Genomic DNA, 17,334 nt, shown 5'->3' on the forward strand with positions numbered 1-17,334 from the left:
GGGGCTCTCTCTGTGTGCGTGGGGGGCTCTGTGTGTGTGGGGGGCTCTGTGTGTGTGTGTTGGGGGGGCTGTGTGTGTGGGGCTCTGTGTGTGTGTGGGGCTCTGTGTGTGTGGGGCTCTGTGTGTGTGGGGCTCTGTGTGTGTGGGGAGGCTCTGTGTGTGTGTGGGGGGCTGTGTGTGTGTGTGTGGTGGGTGGCTCTGTATGTGTGTGTAGGTGGCTTTGTGTGTGTGTGGCTCTGTGTGGGTGTAAATGCAATAGATCATGCATTTGCGAGCGATTAATCTATTGGCATTGTAAATGACAATGCCATTTATTTAACGATTAAGCTATTGGCAATGTAAATGACAATGCCATTGATTTAAGATTTAAAATATATGCCCGAAACGCGTCAGATTGCTTGGTTCAGCTTTTGAATAAAAAACTGTGCTTTCAATTACTGGATCCGCGTGATTTCCTGGGTCGCTGTGGTCGGAGCTCGGGAGATTGCATTTGTTCGATATATATATATATATATATATGTCATGCGCAATGCCAATAGCTCTACCTTTAATAATGCCGAGACCATTGCATTGTAAATGCTTGTTTAGGACTTGTGCCCTTCCTACATCCACCCTCCCAATATAGAAGTTGTTCTTATCTGCGAACTTCCTCTTCCAGAGAGAGCCTGGGGTAGTAGAACGCCCTGTGCATAGCGTGACGACAGTAACATTCCATCTTAACACGCCATGAAACTACTATCATGTTTGTTTATTAATAAACGAATATATATATATTATTTTTTTAACTACCATCGGATCGCTCTCGCTCTACTTTCCTAGCACGGGAGCTTAACTTACTTCTGCTGAATATGAGCCTTTCAAGGACCGTATCCTGGAAACCCAACGCCCTCCTCCTTCAGGAAGCCGCAGCTGAGTCTTTGTATACTTAGCTATAAGACTAACAACCTAATTGAAATTTTAGGGGGGCGTTGCCAAATTAGCAAGGCGGGGAAGCGTTTGAGGCGCTCTGTATGTTGAGAAACTGTAACAGACGTGCGACTTCTGACTGACGACAGTCTTCCGGCTTTTGGAAGTCACCGGCTTGTCACTAAGAATTTCCCAGCGGCAGCATCCAGCCCACCGGTACTCTGGGAGAATTTGTGGAAGAAGCCGATGACGCATCTCTCATCGGATGTGCTCATTGAAGCAGAAGGCGGACCTCCGCTCGTTATTGGTCCAAAACCGGTTCAGGCCCTCACACACCCTCCTGGCGGAGCCAATAGAGAGTTAGCTTGAGCAGGATGCGGTGACGCCCGGTAGAAACCGCGAGGGATGGCCGGGACTGCCTGAAAGAAGCACATTGTAGAAAGCCGGCAAGTGAGGAGAAAACGGCGTTTGCTGAGCCCGGGCTTTTTAAGTCATGATCGCATCTCATCTACTCGCGTATTTCTTCACCGAGCTCAACCATGATCAAGTGCAGAAGGTGAGAACGTGGGGAGGGAACTAACAGGGTTGTAAAATTAAAATCCTGAAATAGGCATTTTACGAGGGAAGATGTAAAGCGTGCGGTGAGGAGCTGTTTAGATCTGTAGCGGAGGATGTAAGTGGTACACTACAATTGTTGGGATTGTGTGAACCTCGAAAAGAAAATGGGGTGCAGTGGGATGCCTTAAAGCAGGCCTTTAAGCGAGCCGGGTCCTCTCGGTGCTCTGAACTGGCAGTTATACAAAGCAGGTGCTGCGGTGAGTCCCTATCCGGCTCTCCATTTTGCCCCCATCCTCAGGGTGAAAATGTTATCTCAACTTTACAGCAGGGTTTCTCACTCATCTAACAACCATTGACTAAGTCAATACTCATGGCTTGTTGTAGGTATAATTTTACTTGTATTATATATCTTGATGCAATGACAAACCGATGTTTAGCTTACGTGTTTTACGCCACGCCCTTTTTAGAGACCCCATGATTTTTCATCCCATTTAAAGCCCTGCCTTGAAGTGTAAAGAATGTGTATATCCTGTGTTCTGAGGCGGGAGAGTGGTCTAGATAGAACATCTCGTGGTGAAAGGGCAAGCTAAGCATACACCCCGGCAAGGATGATGTGTTAAGTCCGTGGGACGAGGTTTACCTCATGGGTGTGTTTTAAGTGGATTTTGGAGGTAGAAAGTGAAGCCTGTGTCAGGAAACGAGGACTGAAAGAGGGTTCTTTGGCATAATCTTAAATACAAAGGTGCCTGGGGAAGAAACTAGTTTCATGGTAATTGGAGATAGAACGCAGCAGGTGCGGACAACACGTCTAATTCCTTCTTAATGAGCCTGCTCTCTACTGAGGACAACTGCTGGTGGGTGCCCTTGCCACCTTCCATATCTATAGGTACAGTTGTTAATGGGGGGGGGGGGGGCTGGCATCTTCACTAAAGGGTCGTTCCCGCCAAGTTCCTTCTGAGGAGATGTGGGAATCGTTCCCACTCTAACACCCTCCTTCTTTTTGGGGGGATATGGCGCTACTGACCACAGCGGCTCGATGTTTGGTACGATACTATCGTGAGCACTAACATTTCATCGCAACACCCCTTTGTATGCCACGATTTGGCCGCCCTTGCTCACAATGCGAACAAGGCCACGAGTTTCAGAATGCCAAATTCGGAGGTGGGGGTGAGCAGCACAGGTCGAACGTGTCACACAGCACATAGAAGCATTGGAAACGCTTTCTATGAGCCCTCCTCGGCTGTGCTGTAAGTGTATTAACATGAAACAAATTTCTGCTCAGATCCCGGCTTTATTTTTTTCCGAGCCTTGGCCGCAAAGGGTTCTCTGGCAAGATACACCCCTCGGGGGGAGGGGCAGGGAACGGCAGTCGGCACCATTGCCCGCTAGCGGTTCTCTTCTACACACCAGCTTTCATACAGGGCGGCGCGACACTATAACCTCTACCGCGTCTCTATAAATAGTTCAGAGTGACACTGCTGCCCTCTAACCTCCTGCTTTTTTCCTTTAGGAGGGGGACGCGGGGTCTTAAGCGTATTGTGATATAAGACTACCCTCTTGAAACAAATACATTACCATTCTTTGTTACGTGTGGCTTGAGAGGTGCATTCATTTTTCATCACTGAATTCATGGGGTTGACTATTTGCTTTTTACTTTCGAAAGCGGGATTGCAAGTTCCAGAATGTAAAGGCTATCACGCCTGGATGAGCAACTGGCAGCTGACTGGGGGTTAAATATGAGCATTGGCCACTCGGTGGTCTGCTTCTCCCCTCCCCCTCCGAAATCCATTAACGGGTACCTCGACTAGTTCAGGTTTTGCTATGCATCCTGGGATTTGTAGACTTCTTGATCGGATGACCCATGGTCAAAGGCGAAGGAAACCTGGACTGGGTGAGGTTCTCGCACATGTAGATGGGAAACGCGAGAGCTGCTTATGGTCTCTGGGTTCGAACTTGCAATTTCAGCCTTACGATGTCGTCAGCTTCCTGGCCGAACCCTTCCTCCAGTGACTTGCCTGCGAGTGACTGACAGTCTGCAATGCACGCATGGTTGCAATGCATGTGAAACAGCCACTATTTAATCGCCGCAGTCTGTGGAAGCACCGCTAGTCGACATTAAAGTTTACAGTCTTACTCAATATATATTGTCTTTGTCCCAAGGAAATTACACCACCGCTTGAGTGAAGTCATTATTGTGCAATAAGGAAACTCCGTTACCACTGTAGCGCGATATTTGTTTTCTGTAATGAGGAAGCTCCACCAGGATGGCGCTACAATGATGTATTGTTAACAGCCGAGCCGTACATGATGCATTGTAGGTCTTAGTTCTACGCCAAACCCCCATTATTGTACTTGAATTTAAATAGCGCTTACTACCCCTGACGAGCCATGGATTCAGGTACAATATCGTTACAACGCGAGGAGCGTTGAAAAGACAGGACAAGGGGTGTCTTTATCTGGGGGTGGTGGCAGGGCAGTAGTTATTAAATGGAATGGTTCCCCGAGCTTGGTTTAACTTGTAAATGCCCTATGAGTCCACTCGGTCTCTCACCCTGAAGATGTGGTGCTGTAGCTAAATTATATTCTTAAAGATAGGAGGCTTACATTCTAATCCCGGCTTTCCATTTGACCTGAGTGTGTGATCTTGGGACAATCACCTCCTCTCTCTCCGAGCCTTGCTTTATTCAGCTGTCTGAATGGAGGGCGCTTAAAAGAAACGTAGCAGAGTAGCAATATTGTCATGATCCTTAAGGCAACCTATGAAAACGATTCGCGCCGGTATATCTAAATTCTCCAAGCTGTCTTCAAATACCGTCGTCTCCGGTTCATTGACAAGGAGCGCAGCTGTGGTGGGGGTTGCGTAAGAGCGCGCTGTCTAATCTGACGACGTCGAGGCGGCGTAGACTGCACGTACTGAATGTAGGACGCTCGTGCGAGCAGGGGTCTGCGAACCTCAATGCGCATGTGCGGGGGCTCCCCCGGGTCTGGTCCCGCTCACGCCTACCGACAGTGAAGCCACATTCCACACACAATCGTTTCCAATCCGTCCATCCGTGCCTCGAGGTCTATATTTAGAATGAATGTTGTTGACTGAAAGCAAAACCAACCTAAATACTTATTACTATGCCTTAAATGTTTCTGTTTTAAAGAGATTGAGAATGAAGGCAAATCTAATTGGAAATAATTACTTGATATAATAACAAGGAAGTAAATGACCATGGAAAAATAGTAGAAGGATGTTTAAAACTGTTTCCTGGAACATAGCAGGGCTAAAAAATAAATTGCTTACTCCGGAGTGGGCCGTTTTTATGGCAGCACACGACATCTGCCTGATGCAAGAGACCTGGGCACTGGAGGAGAGCTCAAGCCCAACCTTTGCAACCAATGATGTTCTGGCTGTGTTCACAGGCAAAGGTCGCCCATCGGGTGGGTTATCTATTTGGATAGGCTCTCATTTGGGTATCCAGGCGACTCAAATCCAAACAAATTCCCAGGATATCCAGTGTGTTTTGTTAAAACCTTTAAGTAAACCCCAAGTAGCCATAATAAATATCTATTCGAGGCCATCGAGGAACGGGCAAGAATCAAATACAATTAAAGCCCTTCCTTTATCCTTGCTCTAGACCCCTCCATTGCAGTAATTCTCGGCAGTGATTTTAACTGCCAATTTGAGCCGCTGGGGACCTTGGAGCTAGGTGAACAAGATGAAGTGGATACATTGTGGCACATCCTCGAGCCTAATATCGCTCCAGTCAGGGCATGGACCCCGTTAGCGTTGCAAATAAAATCTTTCACCCTTGCAACGTCCTTTCGGACGTGCAACGGAAGAATGGACCCCGACCGCCCAGGCACAGCCACGTTTAATAGGGCAAATAAGATTTCCATAATTGACTATGTTATGGTGGAAGCGAAAAATTGGGATAAGCTGATGATATTTAGGGTTGTGCAAAGTCATGATAGTGACCACAATGCCCTGGTTTTAACTTTCAAACCCGGGTCTTTTGGTCTAGCAAACCCTGTCCCTAACCCTGACATGGAGTCCCCTCCATTTTTGGTGTCTAATAATAGGAGGGTTAAATGGCCTCACTTAGTAGAGTTACCCGCACAGCTTGCAAAATTATATAAGCTCGCAATTCCCTTTATAACCCAGATGGGTGACTCGACTTCGGGGCAGCATGCAGTAGATACACATAGGCAGTTAGCAGGGGCGTTGGGGGAAGTGTTCCACCCTGTAAGCAGAAGTAAGCGGCGCATTCCTAAGACACATCCCTGGTTTGATGATGCCTGCAAGAAATTAACAAGCACTGGCGTTGCCAATAGGTCTCGCAGTAGGAAAGTTGGAGCTATTACAATTGCAAATAGCAATGCCTTTTATTTTTGTTTTCATTTTAAAAACATAAAGGGCTTTGTCATTTACAAAACCAATAGCTCCAACTTTCCTACTGCGAGACCTATTGTGCACTGCACAGTGTGGGTTAAAGTGGCACTGCGTGGGTGTGAGTACCTTTGGGTGAGTGGCGTTGCATGTGTGATTGTTGTTGCGTGGGTGAGTGGTGTTGCATGTGTGAGTGGTGTTGCGTTGTGGCGTTGCATGGATGAGTGGGGTGTGTGGATGAGTTGCGTTGCGTGGATGAGTGGTGTTGCGTGTGTGAGTGGCGTTGCGTGTGTGAGTGGCGTTGCGTGTGTGAGTGGCGTTGCGTGTGTGAGTGGCGTTGCGTGTGTGAGTGGCGTTGCGTGTGTGAGTGGCGTTGCGTGTGTGAGTTGCGTGTGTGAGTTGCGTGTGTGAGTGGCGTTGCGTGTGTGAGTGGCGTTGCGTGGATGAGTTGTGTTGCGTGGATGAGTTGTGTTGCGTGGATGAGTTGTGTTGCGTGGGTGAGTGGCGTCGCGTGGGTGAGTGGCGTCGCGTGGGTGAGTGGCGTCGCGTGTGTGAGTGGCGTCGCATGTGAGTGGCGTCGCATGTGTGAGTGGCGTCGCTAGTAAGCTTGTTGACCTTTCCTTTTTCTCATTTTTGACTGATGAGTCTGACCTCGGAGTTTAATGTTCCAGGACAAGAAGAAAAGATTGTTGCCTTCTCTCAAGAATCCCTTGATCAAAGCCGACCTGCAGAAGGATTGCCAAACGGGCTGTACAAGCGCTTTCAAATGTGTTTTCCTACTGTTCCTCGGTGCTCTCGGCTTGTAAGCCAGCTGTGTTTACTGGCAACGAACACAAGGAAAACAAGTAGCAGTACTTGAGGAACTGCAGAGACCCACATCCCGTCGCCACAAACAATGTGTGATCCTCCCACCTCCAAAATGATCACACGAGTTCGAGTATTGGAAAAAGGCTCTGCAAGTAAAAATATATGCACGCACGGAGACAAAGTGAAATAAAGAATGGCAGCCGAAGCAAATGCAAACAAGCAGCAATAGGCCACGGCCTGCCTGCGAGGCTCAAAGTGTTAGAAGGCAGGTCTTGGGCAGAGGCAGAGTACTGACTTAGGAATGACTGTGAGGCGCATTGGTGTGAAGCACATCAAAGGGCTTCTCCTCCCCTAATTAGGTGAGGAGAAGCCGTTTCGGGAAACTGAAAGTACGGCCGGCCTGCGGCCGGCCATGAATAATTAGGGGAGGAGAAGCCCTTTGATGTGCTGGGCTAGCCCTGAATGCGCGTGCATGTTTAATCACGTGGTTCACGTGAACTGCATGAAAACCGCGGGGCTGAAAGCCCTTTGGTTTGAAGATGTTTTTGCCACTTGAATTCTCGCTCCGCTCGATGCGCTTGCGCACATCGATAGGTCGCGAGACCTAAAAAAGGAGCTCCTTGCGGCAATCAAAGCCAAAGATAAAGCGAACATCAGGACAATTAGACTGTCATATAAAACGGAGGTCATCCGGGGTAAGAGAGAGTGGGAGGAAGCCGGTGGGAAGAACTGAGAGGTGCCCTCCTGGCAAAGGATTCCAAATTATTTTGAGCAATAGTAAGCTCTGGTGCGAGAGAGGGAGGAGAAACTCTCCTACCAAATATTGCCCCCTCAGTTTGGGAGGCGCACTTTGCAGCACTTTACATAAGTCCCGAGATTGGCACTCCTGAATATACAAACAGGGCCCGGATACCAGAGTCAGATAGTGCCCTTGGGACTCCATTGGCCACAAACCCACCGCATGAGTATCGAAAGCGGGGGGCTTTGGGCTTGGGCTACCAGGCGGCCCACTGGGACACTGGAGAGAGGATGGGCCCTGGAAACATTGAGAGCATCTCACTTAAGGAAGTGGAATCTGCGGTTGCTAGGCTGCTCCCGAATAAAGCCCCAGGTCTAGATAGGCTACCATGTGACCTTTTCCGATCCCAGCCAAAAATCTGGGCACCGTACCTTGCTGTATTGTTTAATGCGGTCCTTGGGGGATCTAAGCTCCTGGACTCCTGGGCGGGCGCTGAGATCGTCCCCATTTTTAAAAAGGGATGCCCTTTAGTTCCATCGAACTACAGGCCGATTAGTCTTCTGGATACTACCCAGAAACTAATGGGCCGGATCCTCCTGGACAGATTATTGGGATGGATGGAGGAGTTTGAAATATTAACTACCCTCCAGGCCGGTTTTAGATCTGGAATTTCAACCCTGGACCAAATTTTTAAGGCTGCAGGTCCTTTTCTGGAAGACAGTAAAAGTTGAGGGTGGCATCCTCTACCTTGTCTTCATAGACCTGCGGGCCGCTTTCGACCTTGTGCCCAGGGAGAGTTTATGGAGGGTCTTGAAAGAACTTGGCCTCCCGCCCTATCTACTAGATGTTCTGAAGCGTTTCCATGTAGGGAACTATGGCCAGGTGAGATGTGGGAAGAATGGAAAATTATCAGCCCGTTTCCCTGTAACTAGAGGTGTACGACAGGGATGCGTCCTGGCCCCTACGCTCTTCAGTCTTTACATCAATGGCTTGGTGGGGGAATTAGCTAGTGTTGGAGATAGCGATGCCCCATGGTTGGCCACAGGTCGGGTGCCCGCTTTGATGTTCGCAGACGATACTCTGTTGTTGTCGCGAACATCAACGGGCACCCAGCGGGTTCTGGATGGGTTTGTTTCCTTCTGCACCTCGAGGGGCCTGGAGATAAACTAGGAGAAGACCAAGTTCATGATCTTCGGTCCCCCGAGGTGCACTCGCCCGGGCCCCGTGCTAAATGGTACCCCGCTTGAACGGGTGAGAACTTTTGTTTACCTCGGTGTTACCCTGACTGAAGATTTTGGTTGGGGTCCACGGGTATCTAAATCCACCCTGAGGCTTTCGCAGATCGTAGAGGGTATAGGCAAGTTCCAAAAAACAACCCAATTCAAGCCAGTTGCCCCTCCCCTCGAGATCTATGGTGCCCAAGCTAGGCCAACTGTGATCTATGCCGCAGAACTCTGGTGTTATACGAACACGCAAAGCCTCCTCAAGGTGGAGCAGGCCTTCATGAGGAACTTGGTGGGCCTTCCCCAGAGCACCCAGCTCGTACCCCTGAGATTAGATCTAGGTCTAGAGCCCATTACAGAACTGATAGCCGCTCGACCTCTCCTGTATTGGAGAAGGCTCTGGTCAGTACCGGAGCTAGTGGATTATAGAACCGAATTTTCTATAGTTTGGGAGCAGTTGAAGAGTAAGAATACACCTTGGTTATTACACATTAAAGCCCTTGCATATAACATTGGCCTGCCCCAATTATGGGAGACCCCGGCGGTGAGCTGCCCAGCGGTAACGAGAAAAGAGCTGTTGGCCTCTTTGAGACATTATAACCTTAGTTTGCTATACAGCTCGACAACGATGGGCAGGCTGACTATAGAATTTCTCCAGGTAAAACTCGCACCAAGAGGGAGGAATTCCTGGACCTAATACAGCCTTTACTAGGAAGGAAATTGTACACTCAATTAAGACATGGCTGTTTGCCTATTGGGGCATTGACTTGTACATGGCCGGACGAGAAGATGGAATCTGCCCAGCCTGAAAAAGCAGCAAAGAAGACAACGTTCATGTTCTGTGTTTCTGCCCATCATATAGTAAAACACGGAGTTGTTGGCTGGCACCGCTGTGCAGAAATTTGGGACTAAAACAATGGGCACAAGCCTGCAGAATATTTAAGATATGACAACTCCCCCTTTATTGTGTTTTCGGTTTCCCGCTTCCTCTATGGTATGTGGCGCAGAAGGTCTACCCTGAATAACTGTAATAAACTCTGCTGATTGCTACCTCCTCCTTTTTTTGATGTCTTATTGTTTAATAATTTTTTTAACTCCATGTTCTTAACTATTTAAGTATTTTATTTTAGCGCATGTATGTATTTTATTTGCACTTTTATGGTCTATGACCGAAATAAAGTTATCAAAGAAGAAAGCTACAATAACCACTTTTTACAGCGCCTTAAATAGAAGAATAAAAAAGCTGGTACTCTCTATTTAGAGTACCTGTTTGCTCCAGAGTAGTACCAGTACTCTCCCAATAAATGTAGTTGAGGGACTCGGTATCGGACAGTTCTTGCTCGTTTAAAGGAATGGCTTTTTTTCTGAAAGTTGAACAAACCATGCAAGGATGACTTGTAGACAAACATAATGTTTGCAGTTCAGACTAATGAACTTGTTTGTGTGTTTTCCTGGACAAAAGAAACACAAGCTCGGAATTCCCTCTTTCCAGAAGTTTACCTAGCACTTACTCTCTTTCCGTGAGGGAAAAGTTAAAAAAAATCCTGTAAACTTACTGTGTTAAATCATTATATGCGCCTTTAATTTCTCCCATCTCTAATTTTAATTGGTACTCTTGTGATTGATGAAACCATTTTTTTTACTCTTCTTTATACATTTGATACTGTTAATGTCTTAAAGCCCCCCCATTGTGTGGATCTGTCCCGATTTGTGTGCATTTTCTACCATCCCCTTATTTCTCCTCCCCTTGTGCTTCTAACGTTTTGTGTGTTGTCTTTGCTTTCTTCCGCCTTATCTCTAGCCTAATGCACCATGTTTTCTTCTGTTTTGACATATTGTTGTGACGCCACAACGCTGCTGTATTTTTGAGGGTCGAGCCGGCGAGAGCATATGCTAACTCATGCATCTCGATTGCGACACACAATTGTTTAAAAAAAATGGCCGGATGCCCGTCCAGTGGTTACCATTTGTTTGCTTCAGCGTCCCTCTTCTTTGCAGCCATTCCAATTGGTCAGTGGAGCCTAAACGTTACTTCTGATGATTGTTGTGGAGCAGGGACCAAGCACAGATTGATTAATCTCAATCAGCGCAAGTCCGCTACTCCTGAAGTGATTAAGGTACTATTTCATACCCCCTACCGGGAAGAGGTGTGGCGCCACGACCAGGGCGACTGCCGCTGGGGATCACGGTTCGATCCCTGGCTCCGGTGGCAGGGGTCGGCCCAGCGCCATGCGACTCCGGGCAATAGCTCGGTTAATCTTCCCAATGGCTCCCAGCGCCGAGATACCCCTTCGGGGGTGATTCATGCGCTATAGAAGTACTGGATTTTACCTCCCCCTCCCATGCACCACAGACATACGTAGCGCTCCAAGAACCGGAAGACATTACCCTTCTTTTCAACTCTCCCAGAGGGTAACTCCATGGCCGACCCTTGCATGATAATATTAATTTTTAAAAAAAGCCTGCGTGGCTATGAAAGATCATGCAAATGAATGTCCTGGAGTTCAGCCATGATGGGCTGTGTACAGTGTTCTAATTGGCTAGGGCCGCATTACAATTAAAAGTTTTGTGTGTTGAGGCAGGGTTACGGGCCACCAATGGAAGAACGGGCTCGGATAAACAGGGTGCCCCCACCTTTTCTAATGGCACTTCACAAAGTCGTATAGATTACATTTTGGTTAATAAAGAGAATTGGGCCAGTGATATAGACATGTGGATTGAGCCAAGGGTGGAAAGTGACCATGACCCTTTAGTCCTGACATTTAAACTGTTTGACCTATCGAAAAAAGATGAATTGAGGGAAAATGTTGAGATAAATCTCTCAAATGATAATAGACGTATTAGATGGTCAACTTGTGTAGCAAACGAGGAAAGCATATCTGCTATGAGGGATCTAACAATTCAGGCCATTAGTGAAGTAAGGAGTATAACCACTATGGACACCTCAGTGCCTGAAATTAGTAGGATCCATGATGAATTTTTTAACAAGTTAAAATCTTTTTTTGTTAAAAGAGTTACTAAGAAGCAGCGTAGGCCAGTAAAAAAGGAAGATCAGTGGTACGATAAATCCTGCAGGGTTGCCTATAAGGCACTGTCCGAAGCTGTAAAGACAAGAGATAAAAACAAGATAAGGGATGCCCGTGTCATGTATAAAAAAGTTCAAACAAGTGCAAAAAAGGACTGGGAGGAAGGTTACTGGAGGGATCTCCTTAAAGCTAGCGGGGAAAGATCTATGACGCCTTTCTGGAACATTGTTAAATGGGGAAGGGGGGCGATAAGAGGTGAACCCATGAACAATGTCCCACCAGAAGCATGGGTATCCCATTATGCGACCCAGTTTGCTGCGGAGTATGGTGAAGAAGAGGAGTGCTTGGTACAAGTAGACAATTCGACGAGCCACCTATTCTTCACCAAAGCTGATGTTTTAAAAACTCTGAATACCATTCCTAAAGCCAGAGCCCCGGGCCCTGACTCTGTCCCTGCAGACCTATTTTTGCACGACAAAGATTTATGGGCTACCTATATTCATTTGCTTGCCAATGGCATTGCGAAGGGCTCGCCTATCCCTGAGACCTGGAAGGGAGCCGAGATCATCCCCATCTATAAAAAAGGGGCATGCTCGGACCCAGGCAATTACAGGCCTATTAGCCTGATCGCATGTATACAGAAAGTAATGGCAAGACTTCTATTGCAGCGAATCCATGGGTGGATAGACGAACAGGACATACTGTCACCTCTGCAGGCAGGCTTTCGTAGCCATACTAGTACCATTGATCAAGTTTTTAGATTTGTGTTATTATACTCGCGTGTAGTTTTACTTTGGGGGGGATGCTTTTTGCAGCTTTTGTCGACTTAAAATCGGCTTTTGATTTAGTCCCCGGTCATAAGGTATGGAATATATTGCAAGAACAGGGTATTCCAAATGAAATTCTATGCCTATTAATTAGAATGCATGAGAGCAACTACGCACAAGTTCGCTGGAATCAGCAGGGTAGTGTCACTGATAAATTCCCTATTGCGAAGGGAGTACGCCAAGGATGCGTATTAGCTCCAACGCTCTTCTCGCTATACATCAACAGGGTGATCAGGTACTTTGAACATCAACCTACAGACGCCCCAAAGTTGGCAGGAAGACTGATCCCCCTGTTGATGTTTGCGGATGATACCCTGTTGATATCAAAGACACAACAGGGACTTCAGAGGGCAGTTGGCGTTTTTGAATCGTTTTGCGCAGACCACGGTCTTGTCATCAATACAAGCAAAACAAAATTCATGGTTTTGCACAAACGAAGACATATCAGAGGGAAGGTTACTATGGACGGGGTCCAGCTAGAACAGACCCAGGTCTTTAAGTATCTTGGAATTAACTTGTCCTATAATCTATCCTGGAAAGAACATACAAATGAGCTAGTAACAAGACACGCTCAACTAACAGGAGCCCTTACCAAGGAACTTTCCTCATCATATACTAAACCAATTAGACCGGCAATAAAAATTTACAATGCAAAGGTAGGAGCGGCAGTCCTATATGGGGCTGAACTCTGGGGGCCCAGTAATCTTACAAAGTTGACGGTAGCTCAGAATAAATTTCTCCGCAACATTACTGGATTACCTATGTCAACCCCCTTGATACCTTTAAACTATGATCTTGGATTCTACAGCTTTGAGGACATGGCAAGGTATAGATCAGTTGCCTACTGGAGAAGGCTATGGGTTGCCCCAGAACTCTCCCAGTATGCCCAAGGTTTTTTAGAAGTTAGAACCCAGGATAAAAGTTGTAAAATAGCCTGGATGAGAGATGAAAGAACTATATATAGGGCGATGGGACTATCTCAACTTTGGGATGATCCTGTAAGTAATGTATTTCCACCCAAAAAGGTACTTCAAGACCTATATTGGAGAATGATAGAGACCAAGTGCTTTGGGAAACGTATTGTTCGATCATTTACTTATGATTTTCTAGAACTCAAACATTCACCGGCCCTAGAACCTTATTGGGACTGGATCACTGTTCCAGGGGACCAGGGGACCGGAAGAGGTATCACCAATTCAGGGTGGGGACTCTACCGTTAAACTTTTTAACTGAGAAATAGCATAAGAGTCATACCTCAAGGTGCCCCTTTTGCACTGATCATAAGGAAAACATTGGTCATGTGTTGTTTGCTTGTCCCGAATATAGTGCCCCCAGGCGATCATGGCTAAAACCGATTTGCGTACATTTAGGTCTTAGAACTGCAAATGAGGCTGTTAGGATCTTAAGAAATGATACATCACAGCCCGTTGTCATAGCCATGTCAAAATTTTTCCACTGGATGTGGATAATTCGGGCACGTAAAATGAGTCTGTAATAATTATAGGATAGCTACTGCTTCCTCTGGTATGTTTGTACATTGTATAACAAATGATCAACTACGTATATTGTGCTAGTAACATGTGTATTTTTGTATCTTTGCATTGATGAATTAGTTTTTATACTTGTTTTTAAAACTGTGCTTCCTTTTTATAGTTTTTATCTGATAATATGTAAAAATGTAAATAGGATGAGTCAGGGTGATATTTATTCTTTTTCTTTCCTTTTAGATCAAATCAATTCAATGTGGATCTTGTTTTATTGTGGGGCAGGGGTGGGGTATCAAAAACAACATTCTTTTTTATTAACTGTAAAATGTCTTTTATGATTGAAAAATATCGAATAAAGACTATTTTGAATTTGGCTAGGAAATCTGACCTATCTGCGAAACATCACAGCTAAACTTACAGAACTGCTCCAGTCTGCCAAGAACCAAGGCTTTCTTTACAAACTGGGACGAGCGTTGAATTACAATTAAATATTCTAGCACATACAGCTATCTGGCTCTTCCTGTGCCCCAGAGGCATTAGGTCATACTGAAGGCCAGCAATGACGGCAGCAAATATTTTTCTTGCGCTGTCAATACATCGACTATATATTTATAGCGTTGAACTTCGGGGTGTGCTGGACACACGCATGCAGACACGAAACAAATAACCAAGTGCATGCAGGGAAGCCAGCTGCATACCAAATTAAATGCAACCTACAAGGAAAAGCCATTAGGTGCGCACACTATACGGTTTTGGCATCAATTTCTTGGACCAGTTGCTCGACTTCGTGACATACTGCATTTTTAGTTATCCGCGTTTAAGGCGGAAACACCTGCTATGAACCATTGCACATGTGTAATATCAACAAATGCTGAAGACATATTTCTCTCTACAACTTTAAATGCCAGGATTTGCTTTGCTTGTTACTCCATTCGGCTATCACCAATTATCCATGCTGCTAGTCATAGTTGACAAAATGTAATTGGGATCAAGTGCAGAGCTTTAAGTGGGCCGAATCATGCTAGTGCTGAGCACTGGCAGTTTAAAAATGGGGCATCAAAACTGGTCCCTGAGTGACTGTTTTTATGCTCTGGCCTGACATACCAACTGGTAAACAGACCTAGCAAACCTGGCTGATGCTATGTGAGTCGCACATAACACTTCTGCCAATCACCCGGTTTTAATGACATCCCGGCCCGACATGCCGCCTTTCTCTGCTCGATGGCTGTGGTAACTTTGGAGCAAACACAAATAGATGATGGATGGAACACTGAAATATTTCAGACACTCATCCCCAGTCAATATTAGATCTGGGTTAAATCCATCATCGTTCTTTAGCTCACTTCGCCATCCCAGGCATATGCAAATAAGACTTAAACCTGCTCGTCATGGGAACATTCCAGCCCAAACTGCTAAGCCAGTACTCCCTGGGCCGAAAACAAGCATATTGGGACCAGTTTTGGGGTAACACCCTACATCAGCGAGGCGAGCTTGAATCCAATGGCAAAGTGAGCAAGGGACCCCCAACTGGACATCCCATAATGATTTCAAGACTGTGCATTCCCCCTGTTGCACATTTTCCTTCTTCTCACCGCCAGATCTTGGCACATTACTTTTTGAGATGCAGCGGCAGGATTATGGGTTGGATGCATGTATCTGTCTTGGTGCATTCATTGCCAGTGTGTCCTATTTATTGCTACTGCCGTTGCTTACAAGAGGGCAGGTAAGCTTGGAGAGTCATGCACCCCACCGCACACTCAACAATGAAATGGAGGCTTACCTTCAACACACACAACACCCTACATATGCGTGCTGTTTAAGCACTTACACAAGATGTTAAAGAAATAGGGTTCAATGCATAGCTGGGCAAACTTCCCCTGAGGCGGCCTTTCCTATCTGCATGCATGTATTTGTGTTCTCCAGGGATGATGTGTACTCGATGCATTGTGCCACAAACATCATGTTTGAATTTGATAAACTGTCTTCGTCTTTGAAGCTTCCCACCTTGAAAGGACTACCTCGCCTGGGGGAAGGTGTGAAGCACCTCCAGCACATGTCGGGTTTTGTTCCTGGTCTCTGAGAGCGCTGGCTCTCACCCCATGAGCTCACAAACCTGTCTAGTGGTGACAGGCTGGCTAAGACTAGTCAAATAACACACCTGTACTTAGTAGGTTTTCAGGGGACCCTTTAAGGCATAGGTACTCGCAAACATTTTCCCAAGGGTCAAAATGTTTGGTGTGTGATGTGCCCTAAGGCCACATTGATGAAAGCTGGGTGGCAGTTGGGTGACTGGGTTGGGGGGATTGGCGGTAAGGTAGGTGTTAGCAAAACGGAGGATATACATGCAGTGGCTGGATTGAACAATGTGAAACCAGAAAACCTGGGATTAATCCCGGCTTCCCCACTTTTCCAAATTGCGTGATCCTAGGCAATTGTTTAATTTCTTTCATTATCGCATATACGAGGACCTCAAAATACATGATTTCAAGGTGTGCACTGTACAAAACCTGCTCCTGCATTTGATTTAATAAACTATCAATTCATGTATTTTAGGAACCCAGGCCAACCAAAAAGTGCACATAAATTGCCTCTTTAGTTAACTATTGGCGTTGTTGTGAGGGTAGGGAGAAGAATTAATGTTTCTAAATTCATGTTTGAAAACTATCACTTTTAAATTAAGACTGCTCAATGCACTGGTATAAATAATTATACTATGGTGAAACGGTTCTGTATATTAATTACATACACTTTTTGCATTTTTAAGAGACTTGATTTTACACTGTAGCTGAAAGGCATCTTTAAAAGTGAAGTTGTTTCTAAAATTAAGCGCAGGACTCCTTAGTTACTTTTCTTTGACACCAATTAACCTTGAAATAAATAATTGCCTGTCTAATATCTTTTTTATTGTTAGTGCTCAGTGAAATGAACAGCAACCCTGTGCTCCTATTGATCAGAGGGCGGCATGTAAAGGTCACAGGCGCCACACTTTGAGTATCCTTGCTCCAATGTGTCCCCTGTGTGCATTTATTAATAAATCCAACACTGGCATCAGTGAGGATTTATTAAGACAAGATGTTTGGTATCAAACATCTTAGGGTACAGTGAAGCCACCATGGAGCTAGGAAACTCGTGATGACCAGTATCCAGCCCAGGTACTCTCTATGGTTTCCCTGTTCACTTATTATATCCAAGAATGGACTTAGATATTATAGGATTATATCTGCTAATGCAGATATGTACAAACATGGAATAAAGTGCACCCTGCTTTAGGGCTGTAGTAGGGGTGGCTTAACTATACAAAATGCAGTGTATGGGGGCATGGCTCACAGGGCTTTGTGCCATGTCGATAGTTCAGTTTTCTCTGCACCAAGACACGCAGCATGCAG

General features: G+C 46.0%; 1 protein-coding gene across 1 annotated transcript in view; it reads left to right on the forward strand.

The window, feature by feature from the left end:
- The first annotated feature begins 1,254 nt into the window (after nucleotides 1–1,254).
- LOC147663374 (hexokinase-2) overlaps nucleotides 1,255–17,334 on the forward strand; it is a 194,893-nt gene continuing 178,813 nt past the window's right edge. The window contains exon 1 of the mRNA XM_086950488.1: nucleotides 1,255–1,462. Within this exon, the coding sequence (XP_086806614.1) occupies nucleotides 1,400–1,462 (63 nt within the window). The 5' untranslated portion in view covers nucleotides 1,255–1,399. The remainder of the gene's footprint in view (nucleotides 1,463–17,334) is intronic.

The sequence above is a fragment of the Lissotriton vulgaris genome, unplaced genomic scaffold (genome assembly GCF_964263255.1).
Source record: "Lissotriton vulgaris unplaced genomic scaffold, aLisVul1.2 SCAFFOLD_1239, whole genome shotgun sequence".
In the NCBI taxonomy this organism is placed as follows: Eukaryota; Metazoa; Chordata; class Amphibia; order Caudata; family Salamandridae; genus Lissotriton; species Lissotriton vulgaris.